Source organism: Calypte anna, chromosome 3, assembly GCF_003957555.1.
Source record: "Calypte anna isolate BGI_N300 chromosome 3, bCalAnn1_v1.p, whole genome shotgun sequence".
Taxonomy (NCBI): Eukaryota; Metazoa; Chordata; class Aves; order Apodiformes; family Trochilidae; genus Calypte; species Calypte anna.
The window spans coordinates 33303612-33326059 of record NC_044246.1 but is presented as its reverse complement, the minus strand read 5'-3'; the positions used below and the strand labels follow the sequence as shown (position 1 = coordinate 33326059).

General features: G+C 36.5%; 1 protein-coding gene across 1 annotated transcript in view; it reads left to right on the top strand.

Annotated features, from left to right (window-relative positions):
• Nucleotides 1-22448, top strand: part of UTRN (utrophin) — a 352138-nt gene that overhangs the window by 302360 nt on the left and 27330 nt on the right. Inside the window, exons 63-66 of the mRNA XM_030446581.1 lie at nt 4745-4830; nt 11257-11414; nt 13519-13685; nt 16101-16212. Coding sequence (XP_030302441.1) covers nt 4745-4830; nt 11257-11414; nt 13519-13685; nt 16101-16212 — 523 coding nt within the window. The remainder of the gene's footprint in view (nt 1-4744; nt 4831-11256; nt 11415-13518; nt 13686-16100; nt 16213-22448) is intronic.

Sequence of the window (22448 nt, the reverse complement as noted above, 5' to 3'; positions counted from 1 at the left end):
GGAAGGCATCTGTGGAGACCTCCAGAGCTCTACCAGTCTGCCTCCTGTGTCTGGATTATGTAGATAACTCGTAGATGCCATCCTTGGTAGTCCTCACTTGTAGTGTCAATATTCACCAGGCTTGAGGTCTTATACACGTCAGAACTGAAGGGGGGTCATCATCTTACTCCAGTTTTCCTTGCTAGTGTCTGACATTTTCATGCTGTTGCCTCCCATTTTCATGGGGACAGATTTCCTCTGGACTCAATATTGCTTATCTTGTTTTCTGTTGATTTCCCAGTAATCCTTAATGTGAATTCCTGTTTACAATCTCTTGTACTTGATATTATGTCCTCTGGTAACTTGTCATTATCTGGCTAGCTCCTGCATGCAGCTGTGCCCATCACTGTTTGCCCCTTTGGCACTCACATACTTAAGTAGGATGCAAATGTATTATATCTGGCTGTGCCATCATGATGCTATAGAATATTTGCATACTATCACTGGTAACAATCATTTTGTATGCTTATATTCAACAGTCTAATATTAATTATGTCATCATTAGTGCATTTGTAAATTACATATGTTGCAGGCCCCTTTTTTACTGTAGTGTGGACTGTGCTTGCCTGTCAGAGGAGTTTTGGGTCCTAACATCCTATATTCCTACTTAGAAAAAGGAAGAAAGTTTGCATTTGAGGGTCGTGTGATTATGGAGTTTATTTTTTGGAAAGCTTACTAGACTAATTTTCCTAGGAAGACATACCTTCAGGTAATTTCAACTCTGCTTTAATGTCTGTCATTGAATTTCCTATGTGTTTGAGCAGAAAGAGAAATGTTAGTTTTAGGATTTAGCATGCTGTTTTGCAGCTGAGATATTCCTCTGGCCAAGTAGTGCTAAACTATACTATGATTCCCAGGTGTTCCACACAGTGCATGATGTGGAAAGGTTGGAATCATAGCTGGTTTATGTGTTTGGAGTTCAGTTGTTACAAGAATAGCAAGGGAATCCACAAAGCATGACTCACATCTATTTCCCCTATGTGTTGCCTTTTCTTCCCTCCCTGTCCAGCATTCTCTAATTCCCTTATCTCCTGTACTAAGATACAGGAAGGATAAAAATATCTCCCTTTCTCTTCTGATACTATAACCATTTCTAGCTCACCCTTTTTCTTCTCATTTGCTTATGTTATTGTTTGGTATTGACAGTCAACAGTTTTTATATAAAGTAGCTCTTTTGTATTCTCTGCAGCTGTTGGATCTCTGAAACAGCTGAATGGTTGCTTTTTACTGGAGTGGAGCCCTAACTATGCAGAAGTCTTATGTGTTCCAATCCCAATCCAGCCTTTCTACCTGTGCAGCATAATACCCTCCCATGCCCTTGACTTAACTGATTCCCCATGAAGATGGTCCTCTCAAGTATATGCTTTCAATTCATTCCTCTACCAGGCCTGGAAATGATGTGTATTTTTTTTTTGCTGTTGTTGTTGTTCTAGGGTTTGTTTGTTTGTTTGGGGTTTTTTTGTGTGTGTGTTTGGGCTTTTGTTTTGGTTTTGGGTTTTTTTGTGGTTTGTTGGTTTGGTTTGGTTTTGTTTGTTTGTTTGTTTGTTTTTAATGCCTATTTTGGCAGTTTTAATAGTTGCATTACTCCTAGGTCCTGTGTCAGCCCTTGACTGGCAGTGGATGAAGGTGCAGCAGGGGGATGACATCTGAGACACACTAGGCAAAGTTTGCCTGATGCATATGGACTGAAAACCAATGATTTATTTATTTCCTGCTTCCCCTTGTCTCTCTTTCCTCTCCCTTTCCTCATAAAGGCAATGAAATTCAGTTTCATTTGTGTAAGGAGAATAATGTCAGCATGACACTATACAGGCAGTGAATCCTTAAACTTAATATTGCCTGGGAAAAGAGGGCTCAGATATATCCAGAGGTACAAATGGACTTTAGTAAACAAGAACAATGCTTCTGACAAGCAGCTGTAATTGTTTTGTCATTATTTACTTGAATATAGGTCAGAGGTCAAGAATGTGCCACTTTTATAATGCTTTTCACTGTTGTATTGACTTGAGAATGGATGAGTTTGGTCTAAACCAATGACTCAGATCTCCCTTCATGAGGATTAGAACAAAAATATTTCAGCTGCCTGAAGTGATCCTATCAGTTGATTTTGTAATGACAAGCATACTTGTATTGCTATGAAGTGCTTCTGAATGATGTGCTGGCACTTAATTCTAGATATGTTACCCATACATTCTGTAATAATTCAAGTGTTTCCTGAACCAATCCACTATAAGGCCTTGATTTGTAGAAGTTTATACATAGATGGTTTTCTTGCCATTCAGAGGGACCTTGACAGGCTGGAGAAAGGGGACAACAGGAACCTTTTGAAGGTCAATGAAGGAAAATGCCAAATCCTACCTCTGAGGAGGAATAACCCCATACAGTAGTACAGGGTAGAGGATGACTGCATGGAAAGTAGCTTTGAAGGAGAGGCCCTGGAGGTCCTGGTGGACAAGTTGAACATGTGCCAGCCCTTGTGGCAAAGTAGGCCAGCAGTCTCCTGGGTTACATTAAAAAAAGCATTCTGAACAGGTTGAGGGAGGTCATCCTTCCCCTGTCCTCGGTGGTAGTGAAGCATATCTGGAGTGCTGGGTCCAGTTCTGGGCTCCCTGAGACAAGAGAGGAATGTACAATTTGGAGCGAGTACAGTGAAGATGGGTAAGGACTTGGAGTATCAGGGGAGGCTGAGAGAGCTGGAAATTTTTCAGCATGAAAAAGTTTCAGGGGGATCTTATAAATGTGTGTATATACTTGATGGGAGCAGCACAGAAGCCGGAGCCAGACTCTTTTTAGCGTTGTACAGTGAAAGGACAAGAGGCAGCACAAACTGAAACATCAGAAATTCTGATTAAATGTATAGGAAAAAAGATTTCTTAATATGAGGGTCATCAAGTTTTCAATTTGGTTTTCATGTGGATTTTTTTACTTGTATATATAATTTCAGTGTTAATATTTAGCTGTTTCCAAGAAGTCATCGGTTAGGGGAAAATATCTTGCTCTTTAGAAAAACGTAATATTGCAGGCTTTGTAGTTCTTTTTCATAATTTATTGAGGAAATGCATTTTATGCAAAGAAAGCTTTTCACAGTCCCTATAACAATCTGCTGAAATATAGAGAAGTTTGAAACGTCCACAAATGTGCCCTGACATTTTAGCTGCAAAGTTTTTTTGAATTGCTGCCTTTAGTAAACAAATGCTCTAGTCAGTCCTCAGTTAAATTAAATCCAAATGAATTTTCTGCTTTGTTTTTCCACTGAAGACAAAATTAAAATGCAGACAACCCTACAGAGCAAAGAATGATGAAAGTACTTTATCAAGGTTGAGAAGTGAGCCATTTACACGTTAACGTATGCCAGAGTGATGTAGAATCTGTGACTGAAAGAGGTAATTTGAAGCTAAGCTTGAATATATAAAATAGGTGGCACTTTTATAACATTCTGGAAAATTGGGTCCTGATTTTCAAACTAGGCAGTAAAAGTAATGTGTGTTTTTGATTAATTTGGCAATCATTTCTCTGTACCTCTGTTCCAGCTTGTGGAATAGTGTCTAGTTTCACCACATTAGGTGATGATGCTGAAGACAAATGTGTTAATATTTGTAAGGCGCTTAGCTAATTTACTGAGAGCACAGGAGTAAATTAATAATTTTATATTCAGCACATTTATGAGGTAAGTCAGGCAGCAGACCATATGTTGAAGGGCTAGGACAGAAAGAGATATCTAATAACTACTATAGAAGCAATTAAAAGATATATCACTTCTGCATGACAGAATACACCAAAGTAACACATGAGGTGATACTAATTTTACTGTTGTCTTACTTGTGAGGGGCCCAGCTAACCTTAAATGAAGGGGTTTGTGTATGATCAATACAATTTAACAACTGTTCTCGTTATTTGTGCATTATTTGTCTCATCTAAAGACAAATTCAGTTGTGATTTTTGGTCTGTGAAAGAAGACATCATCAGGTCTTTTAGGAGTATGTTTCTGCACTGATCCTCTGAATTTTAAAACAGTTCTTTTCCATGTTACCATTATTTATTGCTGTTGGTTTTATCTTTTTGAACAATGTTTGTCTTGCAGGTTTAAAATCACTTGCTTTGGTACCCACTTATGTGTTCTCAAGTTGCTTAAGGGTTTTATATGTGGTTTTTTTGGGTTGGACATTCTTTTTTTGTGTGTGTTTAACAAGCTGAGCCTGAAATCGCATTGCTTAGGAAGAACAGCAGTTCCACATCCATTAGTTACTGCATGTGGTTGGCAGTTTATGTCCTGCTAACCAGATATATCAAAGCACTTTAAACATAAAACAAAAATATGAAGTGGAAAAAATGAATGAATTACTGTGGTATGAAAACTTTTTTCTATTTTGCAGTCCTTGTACTTCATATCAAGGAGAAAGCTTTCCTGCTGTGTGCTTATGTATCTTTTCTGTCTATATCATATATTAAATCATATTGAGACCTTTACATAATTAAGTGTCTGCCCTTTTGGAGTAATACAGACTGTTTTGACATGTAAACCACTTAGAAGGCGATCTGAGCTTTTATAAGAGAAGCATTATTAATGTGACCTATAGTATTAATTTGTTTTGAGATTTGAAGTGTATTTGAAGTAGAGCTCACCAATGTCTTTGCATTTTGAATAGACGAGTTGGTATGACATGAAATAAAACTGTATTAAATTGTCTTATCTTTATAATTTCAGTGGCCGAACGGGAAAAATTCGTGTGCAGTCCCTGAAAATTGGCTTGATGTCTCTTTCTAAAGGCCTTCTGGAAGAAAAGTACAGATGTAAGGAAGATTGTATTTTATAAAATATTTATATCATATAATTAAGTCATGTACAGCAACAACACATATTGTAGCAGAACTTGTAGTGAAACAATTCTCATGCCAGTAGCAAGACAGTGTCCCTGTAAGTAAAATAGAATTGTTGTTTTCGTTATCATCAGTGACAATGGAGGAAGCAGGATTTATGTCCCAACTAGAAAGTATTCATGTCAGTTAAGCATCATTATAATGCACAGTATTGTAGTCCACAAAAGCAAAGGACACCAGCCACGTGGAAGAGAAGTATTCAATTTGACTGATTCTGTTCTCTTTTGTGTGTGTGTATGGTTTGTGTAGGGACAAATCAAGCAAGCTGGTTCTGATTGGACCAGACTGATACGCTGATAAAGCAAGGATATACATCAAAATCCAACAATTTTATTTTATGGTATATGAGACTGTTGATCTGAACTCTGAAAATAGTTTTCCAGTATTTGTGCTTCCTGCCAGAACTGTACAATGAAAGTTGAAATTAAGTTGATAAAAATAATCTCATAAACTTGAGAATTAATAAGTAGTATAAAAATATCTCACAAAAAGAATTGCGGGAACAGAAGAGAACTGAGGAACTTTGTGTCAAAACCCCCTGACAAATACAAAAGAAGAGATTAAGCACCATATAAGACCAACCTAGGTGACAGTTAATATATTATGAACATCATCTTTAAATTACTATTCTTTGCAGTTGTTCCTTGACATATTTCAGAAATACATGAATATGTAGAGAGAGGCTATTTCTTGTGTACGATGGGAGCTCTGCAACAGTTTCTGCTTTCCTTAGGGGCACTGGTAGGAGATACTGGTTATTAACATTGAGCAAAAATACAGGTATTTTACGCATGGGGGCATATTTTGGCATCTGAACTTGAGCCCATTCTTAGACACTGGATTTTTTAGTTTCCTTATGTCATTTGACATATCTGTGAATTAAGTCCATAACTAAAAGAGCCTGGCAGACACGCATTTGTTCAGTAATGATGATTCAAGAAGTAATCTGCTATTTGGTGTGAGATAAAAAGTTTAAAACACCCCAAAATAAATAAAACTATCTTGGAATAAAAAGATTGCTGTGAAAAGTTTAAAACATTACTGTAGAAAAACTCTTAGGAGATTTTTGTACCAAGTAGCTTCTCAAAGCAGAGACTTAATAGATAACACAACCTTTTTTTGTTGTTGCTGCTCCTCTTCTGAATATCAGGCTTGGGTTTGATATTATTATTGTCAGCTGTATTGTCCTTATCAACCATAAATTTGTCACAAAACAAAACTTTTCCAGAAGGAATAAAGTGACTGTGTCAGGTACTGCTTGTTAGCCTGCAGTGGTTATGTAGTCAGAGTTTTGGGGTCCTGTGTCACCAGACTAATCTCTGACTTGTTTTGATTTGATTTGTTTTGATTTGATTTGTTTTGATTTTGTCACACCCTCCTAGTCATCTACAGTTGAGAGAAATGCTGTCATATTTATTCAGCTTTCAGATCCTCAGGTAATGGAATTGCTAAGTAATTTCAGCAAAGTCACTTGGAAGGAAGGACAGTACCTCCAAACACGGGTGCTTAATACAAATTGCCTGCTTTCTGATTTTTCACTTTCTCAGACCAATGCCTGACATTTTTTTCTCTTTTTATTATATTTATTTTAAGCATTTCTGAGGTGCTATCAATCCCAGGCAATCATCCTGTAGCTGCAGCTGGAGCTCTTAGTGGAGCACAGACCATGCCTTAAATGTTGTAGTCTGAGAGAGGCATACTCTTCCCAGAGTAGTTTGTGATAAAATAGGCAAGTTTCTTATTTTAAAAAATTTTTGGATGAAGCCTTCAGTCTTTTGCAAAATGCTTAACAAGACTGATAAACTGTTTTCGACTTCCCAGAGCCCTCCCGGGGACCCTCTCTTTAGGGATCAACTTGAAGAAAAATAATTGCTGGACTTCTGAGACGTTGCATTTATAAAATGCTCTAAACTGACACTTTACCAGTGCTATTGACCATCTATTTTTACTTACTTTTTTGGGGAAATCAAGCTTTTGTTCTTTTATCTTTCTTTAATGTGAATCCTTCTAATATTTGTTTTTGGATTCTGTTGGTTGTATCACCCACCTTCAATCACATTAATTTCCAGTAAATACAGGAATTTTGTTAACTTTACATTCATTTTGAGTATAAGTAGCATCTTTTCACTTGACAGATTTTTAAAATATATTGCCAGCAAAATTTCTGATTTTTTTTAATTTTTTTTTTTTTTAATTGAATCTGCTTATTAGCATACTAGACATGCAGGTTGACATGGGAATAAATCTTTACTTAGAAGTCCCGGGGTCGCTTAATTTCAAGCAAACACCTGAATGCTCCTTTGATTAACAGTGGACCTGCAAATATGATTGAGTTGCTTTGAGCTGGTCACATCTAGGCTTGTAGAGCAAATAGTCAGTGGCCTCTTTTTGTCAGTGAGACCAATGACTTGGTCTGGCCAATGACTTGGTATCCATGTTATGCTGTCACAAGTCCCTGAAACAGGGATCTTGGTTCAAAAGCACGACAGATACACTTTTAGCAACTTAATGACAGTGTCCTGGTGGCTGTCCCTTCACTGTCATATGCTACTCGGTTCATGGATATAGAAGTAGCATTAAAAAATAGAAGACCAAAAAAAAAAAAAAAGGTGCACATGACAAAAGATAATAAAAGCTTAGTTCCAAAAGACTCAGAATACATCAAAGAAAACACTGTTCCTTCTTGCCACTTGTTCATGCATTATTACAAGAAAACTGAAAAAATGTTCTTGGAATGAAATTTCAATCATAGCAGCATTTGTAACGTTTAAAATGTTAATACCCATGTGTGATTATTCACAGCAGGCTTTATGCCTGACCATGCAATCAGGAGACAAATTATGTCTGCAAGAATAGGGATTTCCTGAGGGACAGCAGGAATTTTATCTTCTTTCTCTTTTCAGTTTTTAGAGTTTAAGAGTCATAGAACTGCATAATTACTGGGAGTGCAATGCTGTGAATTTTGCACTTGCATGGGTTCAGTTTTAACACAGAAAGCCCAGACTGGCATTGAAAAACATAAAGCATGAAAGGAGTTTTATTTCTGCATAGGTATAGAGATTTTCAGCGATATCATTTAAACTATAAAACCTGGAGGGTTTGAGGTGAAGAAGACGGGCTACTTGAAAAATCTCAACTGTGAAGTGTAGTGAAATGAGACAACCAGGTGCCACTAATTGCCAGTGAGTGAGCATGAGCTTGTGTCAAGCCCACCTGTGCCTGATTAGGGTGAGGCTTGAGTGGCGCAGCTGGCTAAGCACGTAACGACACAACCTGAGCAATGCTCTGGGGCCACGGGTTTGAGACTCCTCATAAGCCTCACCCTGCTGGTGATGAGCTCTAGTGGAGCAATAATGGTAGTGCAGTGCTGAAAGCAGCACTTAAAGCCAAGTATGCCGAGATTGTGAGTTCCAGTGTGAGCTGAGTCTGTGTCTTAGGCCTCACCTTTTATTGGCCCCCTGGTCCTGCTCATGCGCAGTGGGGGCCCACCCTAATTAGGCACAGGTGGGCTTGACACAAGCTCATGCTCACTCCCTGGCAATTAGTGGCACCTGGTTGCCTCATTTCACTACAGTGAAGCAGTTCTGTTTTCAAGTGATGTATATTATCCTTGAAATTTGATTTTTGAAAATGTTATGTTAATTTTATGTATTTCCAAACAAATTGGAACTAACACTGAGAAAATTAAAGACAAAAAAGGGGGAGTGAGGAGGGTGTAAGAATGTCCATCCTGTACAAATGATGGCACATATTTCATTTTGCATGATTTTAATGGAGCCTTTACTGCTGGATTCTTTGGAGCTGCTTGGATGGTTTAGTTTTGAAAGTTGAGGATCTGTGATTTGATGTCTTGACAACTTCAACAAGGACCTAAAATGTGTGTCATGGCCAACTTACTAATGATTCATTACCATTTTGGTAGGAGTTTAATAAATGTCTAAACACTTCCAATTATCCCTTTCTATGCCAGTCAGTGAGTTTGTTTTTTCTGGTTGTCCAGCTACATTGTATAAGTTACACTGGCTGCAATCCTTGAAGTACTGGTGTAAGACTAAACTGAAGATTAACTGATTTTTTTTTTTATTCTGTTACTTTCCTAGGGCTTAGATTTGAATAATCTTTTTTTTCTTTCCCTTCCCCCATCATTCTTCTTGTTCTTTTGGAACAGTTGCTTATTTATGCTGTTTAGCCTTTATATCAGATCATTTTGTGTATCAACTCTTAAAATATGTATGTACATATTAACAAACTCCATCACACTGCAGGCATGAGGGTTTGGGGAAAGACAGAGAATACCATCTGAGAACTCCCTTGCATTTTGACTCATTAGCCGTTAGTTATGGCAAAGTTTCCAGGGTTTTGTTCGTCTTTTAAGTAGAGTGTTTTGGGTGAGTTTGAGCTGTTTAAAGGTGTTATTAGCTGCTTCCCTACTTGGATCAACCCTAGCTGTTCACTCTCCCTCTTCCCTTATCCTGCCACATCTGTTTTCCTTTAATTGCTAGCTCCTTAATCAACTGAAGGTTTAGGGCTTTGGAAATTACTACATCTTCCTCACAGTTATGGCAGTAAGGAATTTTCTCCTAGTGCCTGTTTCCACTTCAGGCTGATGCAACAGGAAGAATAAAACAGGTTTGTTTTGTTGTTTTTATCCTATCAAGTTTTTAAACTGGCTTCTAGAAACTGGCAAACTATCACAACTTCAGAAGAAGTAGCTTGCCAGCATCTGAGATTGCCAAGATGAGCCTGCAGCAGTTCTGTCACGGCTGCTGTCAGTGGGCTTTTCTTCTCACTGCTAAGTGCTGAAGTTTCTGTAGCATTTGTTTGACTGGGCAACTAAGGAGTGAGAAAAATACAAGAAACTCTAAAAATTCATTCATTCATTCGTTCATTCATTCATCATTTCTGTTTTGTGAAAAGTCTTTCTCTCTGCCTTAACTCTTTGCCAAGAAAAGAAATATAACCAGACTTTATGAAGCACACTGACAAAGCTTGTGAGTTGCTCCAAATGAAGAACAAAACAATTTACTGAGTGAAATAAAAAAAATTTCTCTTGAGTGTGTCTGTATGAAGCTTGTCTGTTTCTTAGTCAGAAGTGCAGTCAGACTGAATTTTCAAATTTAATTTCCTAGTAATCTACTAATGGTTGTTCTGGTGGGTAACATGAAAAGTAGGAGAAGAGTATAAATGGATTTTTAAAATTTTTTATTTAAGATTACTTGAAGGCTTGATCCGAGTCAGCTACTGAGTGCAAAAGGCAAATGTAGCCAACTGGAATGAAAACAAATAATTCACTTCCATTTCTTCTGTAATTTATACCGATCACAGAATTTAAAAATATTTCTGAAATTAACTTGGACTTTAAAATATTTTTCGTAGATATTCATCTTGTGACTAAGTATTATTGTACGTAGCTAAAATGTTCTTAAATGAAGGGTTGTTGGCAGAAACATGTTAAATATTTTAGCTGAAACTTTTAACAAGAAAAAATGTCCAATCAGTTAAATGTTTTAAAAAAACACTTGAGAAATATTATCTATACTGCAAGCCTATTAACTTAATGCTTTACTGTGAGTCATAAGTAGGTACAAGCAGTATCTTTCTTCCCTGTGTCTGGAAGAATTTTCTTTATTCCTTTCAGCCTCAGTTTTTTTCTGTTGTCATAGTAATCCTAAAACATCCACTTATACTTCATGGCCTGACACTTGCTTAATAAAAGGGAATCATTTAATGGTAACTATGTGGAAACAGACATGGTTATCCATGAAGGAAATGTGATTAATATTAAGCTTGAGTTGTCTCTCTGGCTGATGCTCTTGCTTTAAGCTATTTCATATGGCCAGCTGTGACTTGTGCTGATTTCCTGTCCCCATCCAGCCAAAGGATGGCATAGATGTTAGCATAAGATCTGAATTTCTGAAATACTCTTTCCTTCTTACCAAGTGATAACCTAGAAAAGTTAGTAATTATTGAGAGGGCAACGTGGTAATGATGAATTAGAACAAAAAGCTGTCCTGAGTGTGTAATGTCTCTTTTGCTCTGTCACACTGCTGCTCCTAGGTAAAACAGAAGCTGCATTGTACAGTTTTACCAAGAGATGCCTTAAGAGGCTGCATGTTTTCATTCAATTGGCCTTTCTTTTCTCATATTTATGGTTCCAGATCAAGAAAACACAGTCAATGTAATCAAGATTAAATGAACATAAACTGTTGTAAACATGACAATGGCCATGTGTAACCATGCCTAAATTACAAAAATTATAGAGCTCAAGCTGCAGTGCTACTGAATAAAAGTGTGTGGAAATGGAAATTAAATGATCTGGTGCCTCTTTGGGTGTTGCAGATCTCTTCAAGGAGGTGGCAGGCCCCACAGAAATGTGTGACCAGAGGCAGCTGGGCCTGCTGCTCCATGATGCTATCCAGATCCCGCGGCAGCTTGGGGAAGTGGCAGCTTTTGGTGGCAGCAACATTGAGCCCAGTGTGCGCAGCTGCTTCCAGCAGGTAAGATAATGAAGACTTTCATTATGTCAAAAACTCTTATGACTCACTTTTACGTACTAAAACAAGAGATGCTTTAAAAAGCATCCACTGAGCTTTTCAACAGATATTAATATGCTCCTGCAACTAACTATGGCAAGTCATTGTGAAAATGTGGTTGGAAAAGATGGTTTATGGTTATGAGAGGATCAAGCAAATAACTTTTTAGCAAAAAGAATGTATAAATCCTTGTGATTTTGAGAATATTGACTGTTCTGAAAGCTATTAAAAAATGTTGTAGCAGCCATTTATCCTGTTCTGCATCATTCAAAGCAACCTGATACAGTGAGAACAATGTGCTTTCCATGCCGGAACAAGATGCAATCTAAACAGAACAAGAGAATGATGTTGATAGTAATTTTTGACCTTGTGCAGGAAATTATTTAACATTATTTTATTGGCAAAAGTTGCATGAAACTTCAAGCATAGTTATTTATATATCATGAGCCCTTATGCAGCAAATCAGAACATGGAATAAAGCTGTCTTACAGCGTGCTGTTCTGCTCCACACTACATGCAAGGGATTAATGAGGCTTCAAGGAGTTTCTGTCTGCTTGAAGGAGGTGAGAAGTAAAAAGATGTTGTAAGGGAACACAATCTAACTCGGATTTTTCAAGTATGTCTAGGGCTCCCAACTGTTAGCTCGTGATAACTGTGTGAGTGTATTATTTCTCTGAAAGTGGCCTCTTTGAACATTCTCAGAAATATGTATGGATTAAAAATTCACTATGATGTATATAAAAGCACCAACTTTAATGTTTCTGATTTTATTCATTTGAACATTAAATGTTATAGTCAACTTTTAGAGCATTTTTCTTTCTCCATTCTTAGACATTTCTACATTTTCATCCAGTGCTTTGAAAATTAAATTTTTCTAGCTTTATTCAGAACCAGTAATTTCTAGATTCTGAGAGTACTGGAACTGAAAGTGTTTGTCTAGATCATGAATAAATTAGTAGATACTTACAGAGGTTAGTTTGAACAATTAACCCTGTAAAACTTCCTTGAGGTTTTAACATTGCTGCTTCGGACAATAAGAGAGGGTGCTTGACGTATCACTGGCCTCCAGTGGTCAGAGTCATAGTGAACTGACCTACTCATTTGCTAGTGGCAGACTTTTTCTGTCACAGAGGAATGATCTCTATGTCCATCAAGAATCTTCCCCATCTCCCACATGGACTAGCAAGGAAGTGTTTAAATATTTGGTGTATTATTATACCGATGGTGAGGTTGCATCCTTTGTCTCACAGAAATAGCTCAAGTTCAGTCCCTGGTCATTAAGAATGCAGACAGAAAGTGTGCAGCTGCATGACAAGGTTATTTCAGCCTAGTGAAAAACAAGTATTTTGCTGGCGGTGAAAGCATATTATTCCTTTTTTTCCCATGCTGCTCCCTCTTACTGGTGAAAATTGACTTGAACTATGAACAGTTTAAGGTGCCAAGTCTGTGCTTCTCCTCATAAGTTACCATTTAAGAATAACTTTCAGTTTAAGTTAGGTTGTATTACTTTCAGTGAGCTCAGAAAGGTATTTGTTCATGTTGCTGACAAAGTTGATGAGTGTAATACCTTTACAGCCAGGCTCCTCTGGTGGTTACAACTTAGACAGCATGTGGAAGCATGTATGTTTGCTTATTAAAATGATCATACTAATGCTTTAGCTCTGCTATATTCTTTCAGTGTCTACCTACAAGTGACACATCTCATTCTCATTATTTACATGATTCCATTTCATACTCCCTTACTTCTTTCTCAGGTTCTTCCAGTTCAAAGATAGTTTTAATATAGACTGCATTACTTCATCTTGGCTACGACGTGTCTTCTCTATCAGAGCTGTTTAATGCTTTATATTTTTACAGACTAAATTATTTTCTTTTTTTTGTGTTTTATTTGAGGCTGTTTCTTGTACCCTGTAACTGTTCTTACATTAACCTGGCATGGAAAGTATTGACATAATTTGTGGGGTTTTTTGACTTGAATTTTAAGGAAAATCTGCTTGTGTATGTTCTGGATGACATTTTTATTTGGATGCATTGTTGTGTTTTTTTCTTTCTTTTTTTCTCTCCACAGAATCACAATAAACCAGAAATAACTGTAAAGCAATTTATAGATTGGATGCATTTAGAGCCTCAGTCTATGGTATGGCTACCAGTGCTACACCGTGTGGCAGCTGCAGAAACAGCAAAACATCAGGCCAAGTGCAACATCTGTAAAGAGTGTCCAATTGTTGGGTTTAGGTAAGAGGAGGGGAGTTGGGTGCAAGGTTTCATTGAAAATATCCACATTTCCAACAAGTACAGCTCTTTCTGTACAGCTGTGCCAGTGCATTTCTGAGACCTGCAGTACCAGTCTTCAAATGGTACTTCATTCATTCATTCAGCAAATGGTCCTGTGACTGACAGCTGTGTGGGCTGTCATCGGGTTTTTTGGCATTGGTGGATCCAGTCAGTGGCAACTGAAGTATAAATGAACTCCATGTGTTCTCTAAGCATGGGATCAAAAGGAGCTGATCAGTAAAGCAAGAACACTGGGCTGCCTGTCTGCCCTCCTATGTAAGGCTTGGGAAACTAGTTCATGCCAGGAAATATTAAACACTCTTCAACAACAGTCTTTCCTTGCATAGTACACACATGGGTATATTGCTGTGATGGGACTCAATTCTTGTGTAAAGAATCAAACATAATCTAACTTTCATCTGTCCAAAGGAAGCTGTGAATTCTGAAAGAAAAATATGACCCCAGGGATATTTTCCATATTGTCCTCTTAAATTGAATGATTTTATTATGAATTAGCAGCATGGCACATGAGATAGTTGGTACCGTTAGTGAATATTGCAACAAACAACATGCACTTGTGAATTGCTTGCTCCACTGTATAATAGGGTCAAAAAAAACCCAAACAAAAAAAGTAGGGACTAGAGCTAACCATACCTGGATTTTTTCTATGCTGTGGTAATTTTTAGGAATTATATCAAATCAGTCTTTCTGGGAAGTGATTCTAAGACTTCATGTATCTAGGCAGATCAGTCAGTTTTGTTTCCCATGCTTTCAATTTCTCCTTTATGTTGTTATAAAGGATAATAGTATGAATACTAAGGCCCAATTTGTCTCATCTACCTTTAGGCATGCTTCATTCAGTCAGTGTTGTAAGTTTGAGCTAGCAACCCTCTTTTATTATAAATACAGATATGTCAGTACTTCCACAAATAATCTCATCAAACTTCATTGTCCATGTAAAGTGGAGATGAAATTCCCCTAAATGCTCCAATTTTTTTCAATTAACTCTTGTGGGAGTGTAGGGTGACAAAGCTTCAATCTGGATATATTTCAAATGCCTAAATTGAGTCTGATTAATTTTATCTATACTGAAATACTTTGTGTGGAGCAGGAGGGTATAGAGATATGAAAAAAGAGAAAGGAAGATAAAAGAATGTCTCATTCTAAATAATTTCTACAATGAAGTTAGATATCTGCAACAACAAAAGCATATAACATCTAAGCAGAAGGTAAATGTGGCCATTTAATACACAGACTGAGTAAAGTTTAGAAAAAGTTGCCCCAAAGTCCTTGAATGTGAACCTTTACATTTATAGACACATTGTCTTGCAAAACAAAACATAAAACTCAGCAGGGGAAAGATGTGGATCCGTACTGAAAACTGCTCTCAGGAAGCAATTTAATTTAAACTTTAACTATTCCATAGCTATTCAGTTTTGTTCAGTTAGTTAATTTTATTTTCATACAATTGATATAACCTCATCCAGTCAGAACAACCATACCATAAAAATCATGGGGCAGAATCTGGAGTTGTATTTTTACTTTAGTCAGCTTTAGTCAAAAAAACCCAAAACATTGTGGCTGCATTTAATACAAGGGATACTGTGGCTGCATTTAATACAAGGGATACTGTATGTTTGCTACCTTTTTTATACCTATACATGCTTTTTAAAACCCCAGAAGTAAATAATTTGATTTTTTAATTCAAGTTTATATTATTTTTATAATTAACGAGTTCTCAGGAGGTTGGTTTTTTTTCTGAAAAATATTTAGAGCTTGAGTATCAAAACGGTATAAAGATATTTAATCTAAATGATAAATGTAAAAACATAAAGGTAACCCAGTCAGGTTTATAAATGTGTTTGTTTTTTTTTTTTCCTCTGAGAGGCCTTCTGAATACAAAAGAGAGGAAAAGAAAACCTATAGCAATACAGTTTTAAGCCAGTTTCATCCTCTTTATGAAGTTGATGCCTGTAAGAACTTGAGCAACAGATGATTGATACTGGCTCTCTATATGGTTAAAGGAGGCAGAAATTTCTTTTATGTGCTCAATGATGTGACTCCTCTGGTTATAGGAAGGCTGTGCCAGGGGACTAAGAGGGCTGTGGCTTTCCTGTGTCCCATGGAGCTTCTGCAGTGGCACCAGTGCCTCTCTGTCTGCAACCCTGGCGAGTGTTGGTTGTGCCATGTCCTGGTCACCCACACCTCTGCACTTCAAAGAGCTTTCTAAGCTAAACCTGACACACTCATCATGTCCTTGTGTTGCTGCTGCTGGAAAGCACGTGACACCATTTCAGAGAGTAATTGGCCCGTGAGGTTAATGACACATAAATATTAAAGCTAAAGCTCTAATTGTTTTGTTTAATGTCCCCATAGGTACCGGAGCTTAAAACATTTCAACTATGATGTCTGTCAGAGCTGTTTCTTTTCTGGCCGTACAGCAAAGGGACATAAGTTGCATTACCCAATGGTGGAGTATTGTATACCTGTGAGTACCAATTTACTGACTGTTCCTAAGGGACTTTTTTTGCATTATTTGAGGTCTAAATGTTTTCATAGTCTGGTCACTTAGATAACCTGCTAGGATTTCTTTCTCATATGTCTAGTAGGATATGTCTTCCAGCCTTACTCTTTGGAAGTCTTCAGACACTTTGCTAGTGCTGCTGATTATATCTGGGTTGTGTTTGAATTCTGTAGAAGTATCAACCTTTGGGAGAACTTGACCTTCACTCTTTCTCTTGATGAAAACAAAGCTGGAATGTCAAATATAATTGCAATACTTGTATTCTTGCACATGTGCACACACTATAAGGGTGAGAATATGTGAGAGGAGAGGCACTCACTTTACTATTTCTATAGTATAGTAAAAAATATGTAACGTTCTAGAAATACACTAATATTTTTTTATAGGTGTGTGATCTTTGCTTTCAGGTCCAACAGTTTTCATGCTTCATGAAAATGAGGTTGGAAATATGTCATGTTTTATTTCCCTGAGTAATTACTGTTTACTGGGATATATAAAAATTGATGTGTAGCTGGGAAAAAAATAAACAGACTTGACAGTTTCTAACCAAAAATGGTGTAAGAGGCTTACCTGCAAAGCTACCATAAATTTTTTTACAGCACACTATTTTTCTAATGAAATTTCAAACATGTTTTTCTAAGGAAGTTTCTAGGAGATTTAAAGTAGAGGGGTGGGTAACTTCCACCACACAAATACCACTTCCACTTTTTCTAATCTGATAATTGTTTGTATTCTTCAGAATTTTAACTCAGTCACAAATTAATAGGATGATTGGTATGTAACTTAAGCAACAGGAGTGAAATGTCTGTGCACTCAGCAAAACAAATTCAGAACCAATTGTAACTAGAACTGGTGGAATAGAGCTGATTTCCACCAGAGTTACAAGGTTATGGGAGTTCTTTTATTACCAAAAAATCACTGAGTTATTTGAATGTCTTTTGCTGCAGTAGTTGGTCTTATTTCCCGTGTTTTCCCCCTCTTTTTCATCCAATGTGTCTCCTATACCAGAATCAAAATTCTACTAAGTACTGTTTTTTTCTAGTATCACTAGAATCCATTAATTTATTTATTTTCTTTAATTCTATAACCTAATGTTAAGATCTGGTTGATAAACTGATGTGCCAGGCTACATTCTGAAGAAAGTTTTTGAAGCAGATTTATTGTTTTTCAGACAATTCTAATGTTTGTTATATGATATCACTGGTCTTCTCTTTCTACCTCCTCTTTTCCCTTCTGACCTTCTGAAGATACTTATTGGCTGTTTAAGGGCTATGTTTTGAAACTACAGCAGATATTGGGGAGGAAGGGGGAAACATTGCATATGCAAAATACATAATTTTATGTAAAATTTACTGTGTCAAATAAAACTAGTCTATAACATTTCTCAGCAATATAGATTCATTATCAGCTTTAGATACAGATTTGATGTGTTTCTTGACATAAAGTCTAATACTTTCTTATTGACATTGAAGATGTACAAAATGATCTTTCACCTGTACTGCCTCCTGGGCATAGAATTGTCCTTTGCATAATTCAGAGTATTGCTTGGCTTGTTACTTTAGTTGTTCAACAGGATTTTTTTCCCATCAGAAAGTCTCTGTTTTCAATCATGTGGCTTTCTGTGGTTTTGATTTCTTCTTTTTGAAATTATTTGGTTGTTATTGGGATTTTTATCTGTATTAAGTGACCAGTTGCCCAATTTAGCAATTTCATTGACCCTTAATGTGAGGACATCTATCTACAGATAGATAATACTCATTTATCCCAAAAGCTATTAACTCTATATTGTTTGAAAAACGCATGCCTGATTTGTAGGTTAGTCATAAGAATTAAGAAAAAGAAAACTAAAATCAATCAACCAATCTTCAAGAATTAATATTTTTTTTTAATAGTTGCAGCTGGAGAGTCTATACAAAAAGATATCAAGTTAGGATTTAGGCCATGCTCTGCAGGTCAGGTATCTGGACATGATGAGATATCATAGCAGGTTCCAAGGTACAGAAAAGACTATGCTAATATTTAGTATTCTTATTTGCATAACAATATAAAAGTAAAAAGAAGTCTTAATATATTACCAGCTGTTGGTGTATCTGATAAAAAAAAAATTCTGTACTTTTCTGAATCCTGGTGGTTATTCTGAGAATGTTTAGTGTTTAAAATTGGTTTGGGTTGAATTTTAATTCCTTTTTAAAAAGTTATTTGTCACAACTAGGTAATTTTGTGGCTTTGTTTTATATTATTTTCATGGTATGACATATGTCCAGTTTTGCCTATACTCACATGACTTACAACAGTTATGATCTGGAGGTCTACAGTGTTTTCTTTCCTTTATTAGACATTATTAAAATATGGTGACACTGATTGCTTGCTTTTGTCCTTAGCCAGTGTAACCCAGGCAATCTGAACCTGTTTGAGATGTATTTTTCTTACATTTTTTTTCCTTATGAAGTTCTCTCAAATCTCGTCTTTATATCACAGTCATAGAACAGAGATTTTCTTAAATTCCTGTAATATACAGAAAAATCAGAAATTAAGATGTAAGGTGTGACAAAACAGATAATGCTATCAGTCTACAGAATAAGATACCCTTCCTTGCCCTTCCCTTCAAATATATTTGAAAGTATGAGAGGAAAGAAATGGATTACATATAATACGGGATATGATACTGCCCCTAGAATAGGATTTGTTTCTGAGATAGGTATGTTCCTGAGAAATTCTGGGTTTTGTCTGAGTTGACAGATTTCATAACTGAGAGAAGTTACCAGTTCTTGTTAAACAAAAAACCACTCTGTAACTGTGAGCCATTTGATTTACCAGTGAAGACTGTCATACAGAAAAATATATTCTAGAAATGGCTGGAATCCCCACTGTTCCTGGGACTATGGACAGCTTGTGTTATAATGAAGGTTCCTGTTCCCACTGAAAAAATTAGTATAGTTTTAAAGCAAGATTAAGTGCAAAAACAAGGTCCTTTTTTCCTACGAAATGTGGGAGGAGTGAGGTGCATCCACTGTGGGACAATAAAGGGAATAAGATGACATTCTTGATTAAAGTGAATGAAGGAAAGCAAGTGTGTAGGAAGTAAAGGAAGAAAAATGGAGCAGTTTAAAGTAGAGCAGAATGAAAGAGATGGGATGCAATTTAGGTGACACTTAACATTAGAGTCCAGCATGAAAGTCCCCTTAATTTCAAAGCTTAATATGGAAGGTGAAATTTTTCTTGGGTCCACTGTAAGTACACTCTGCTAAAGTTCATTTCTGTAAAAAGAAATGACTCATTATATGAACAGACTTCTTATATGCCTGTTTGAATTGCATAATCAGTACCTACATGCAGCCCCTTTTAAGTAATCTGATTTGAATTAGGTCAGGAATAAAGAATTCATTGCACAAAAAGAATCCAGTCATTTATCATTACTAGTTGTAATAATGCACTGTGGCTGGTGTACTAATTGGCTGTTAAGCCCCTCTACAAACTCATTTAATTCAGTATATAATAGTCAGAACTGCAAAATTATCTGCAGTAAGTTAGTAAATGCTTAAATGGAATAATGCCCAAGAAATACAAAAGAACTAGGTCTGGAAATAAAAATTTTTAAAAAATGAATAAAAAGATACCAAAGGCTAATAAATGACTCCTTAGTTTCCATTTTATTATGGTACAGATAGCCTGAATAGGAAGAGTGCATCTGTTCTACATTTTCAACCAAATTCAAAGGCTGTTGATGTTAAATTTTGTGGCAGATGTAGCAAAGCAAAGTGTACATACATATATTTGTCAAAGTGCATTAATAAAATCTAGCTTCTCTTCCTCACTGTTACTGTATGTTTAATACATTAATATCAAGAAAACCATCATTAATCATCCCTGGTTAATAAAGCTGGCATTTAGAACTGGAGCTTAGTCGCAGGTGAAGGGAAGACCTTTTAATTGTTTTCAGGTAAGCATTTCAGTCTAGGATATGAAGGTATTTCTCAGAAGCTGTTACTTTTACCTAAGTTTAAAATAATTTGGAGAATAGGTTAAAGAGACACATTTTAAAATTAAACTTGCAAGGGGACAATTTTAATAAGTTTTGAAATATTTTCATCTGCTAAGAATTGCTTCATAAATTCAGAATAGGGCTACTTACACCAGATAGTTAGCAGTGTGTAGGTTTTGCATCCGAAACCATATGCCATTTAGTGTTCATCTTATCTTGCAGTTTAGTTTTCTTGATGCTGGAAATGCAGAATTTTATAATAATGACTTCAGTTATGTCTTTTTTTCTTTCGTATGGTATTTAGAGACGAGTGAGATAAGGAACTGAGAACATTGTTTTTTCACCTTTTTTAGTCTTTTCTCTACAAAGATATAGAAGCAGAATTTTTAAAATAGAATTTTACAGAGATATGTGAAATTTTTGTAAGATTTTCCTGGCGTCTAATTCATGAGTACTCTTACAGAAGTACCTCCATGATTTATTTTTAGCTTTTGGGAAGATGAAAGTTCTCTCAGTAGTGGTCCTTGTGGTTTAGATGTAGTGTTGGGGGATATGGTTTAGGTGAAAACTTTGTAGAATAGGGATGATGGCTGGACTTGATGATCCCAAGGGTCTTTACTAGCCTGAAAGATTCTATGACTCTATGATTGTGTTCTATTAATGGGGATTTCTTTATCAATATGTCCTTTGAATTTCAGATGGAAAGAGTTACTTGCAGCAATTTTCTTTCTGCAAACTGTTTACACTTCACAACTGCTAAATTCCATAGTAAAACCTTAAAAGCAGCTTTTCTGAGGTAATGTTTGAATATCAAATCAGCAGTTCTGAGAATTTTCTCATTGCAAGTTGTTTTACTTCCTGATCACAATGAAAGTATAATCTATTTTTGTAGCTCTGTACCACCACACTCACCTGGTTTACAGCTCTTTATTGTGCCATTTGTAGCTTTTCTGTACAAAATGATGGCAGCAAAGGTTAGCTCCTTCATCTTCCAGATGACCAAAATTTTATTTGCCTGGAAGAACTCAGAACATGATAGGCAAGAAATCAGAAATTATTCGTTGAATGATAGTTCACCCTAGACAGGAATTTTTTTCCAGGCACGACAAAGCTTATCTGCAATAGTGCCTGTCAAGACTTCTCTAGGTAAGTCATCTGAAAATTTAATTGCTACTGATATCCAGAGAAAACAGATACATTCCTGAATATTAAGCAGCCTCATTGTTTTATAACCAACAAACTGACAGAAGTAAGTTGGTGTTTTCATCTTGACATGCTTATCAGTGCACCAAACATGCTGCTTCACTGTCATCAAAATGTAATTATTCTGTGGGGAAGATGAAAAAAGCAAGAATGGTTGAATTTGGCTATTTCACATTCAGAACATCACTTCCAGCTGTGGAGTTCAAAGATTTTTCATTGCCTTGAAAAGAGTAGTGATCTGTTCAGCATAGTCTTTGATACCTAGTAGCTGAGCACTGTACTTTCCTCTAGATCTCACTCTCATAGTTGCTTGGGTGGTTGGGTTTGTATGATCTACTGCCCTTTTGCAACTTAATTTGTTAAATTTTGAGGTATGTTATTTACTCTTGAAATTAAATCTTGGTTTCATTGACTCTACACAACAGTGCCTGGCTATTCATTTTCAAATGTAAAATTTTATAGGACATCTGTCTTAGCATGATTTGGGATTGGATTGTGTAGTAGAGTTACGTGTGAAAAACAAAACAAAACAAATTGTAAGAGTTGCATATTGGCTGTGTGTAAAGTAAAACAGTTCTTCCAAATCTACTCAAATCTCTCTGGGAAGAATTTATTGTCCTCAGTCAGGACACAGTCATATAAGCAGTTCTAAGAAACTGGGCCAGGCTGTCATATCAAATAAAGAATACGCCAGAGAAAAAGTTTGGCAGCTCAGTAGGCATTTACTTCTGCAATGTGTAGGTACTAAAACTCTCATTCCTTGGCCCTGAGACAGAGTTCCATCTGCTGGAGTTACTGTTGCATGGAGAACAAGCAGCACTTTGGGCTGCCTCACATTCCTGGTTTGAATCATGCAGTGATTGGAGCAGATGCTTCTCGACTATGGTTTTGTGAGCCTTCCTTGAATTTACCTGTGCTAAAATTTGGGGCTACAAACACCTCTTAGACCCAAATTTACCCAGTTTGTTGTTACTTGTTAAAACCAAATATGAGAAACTCGTACCAACATGTTTGA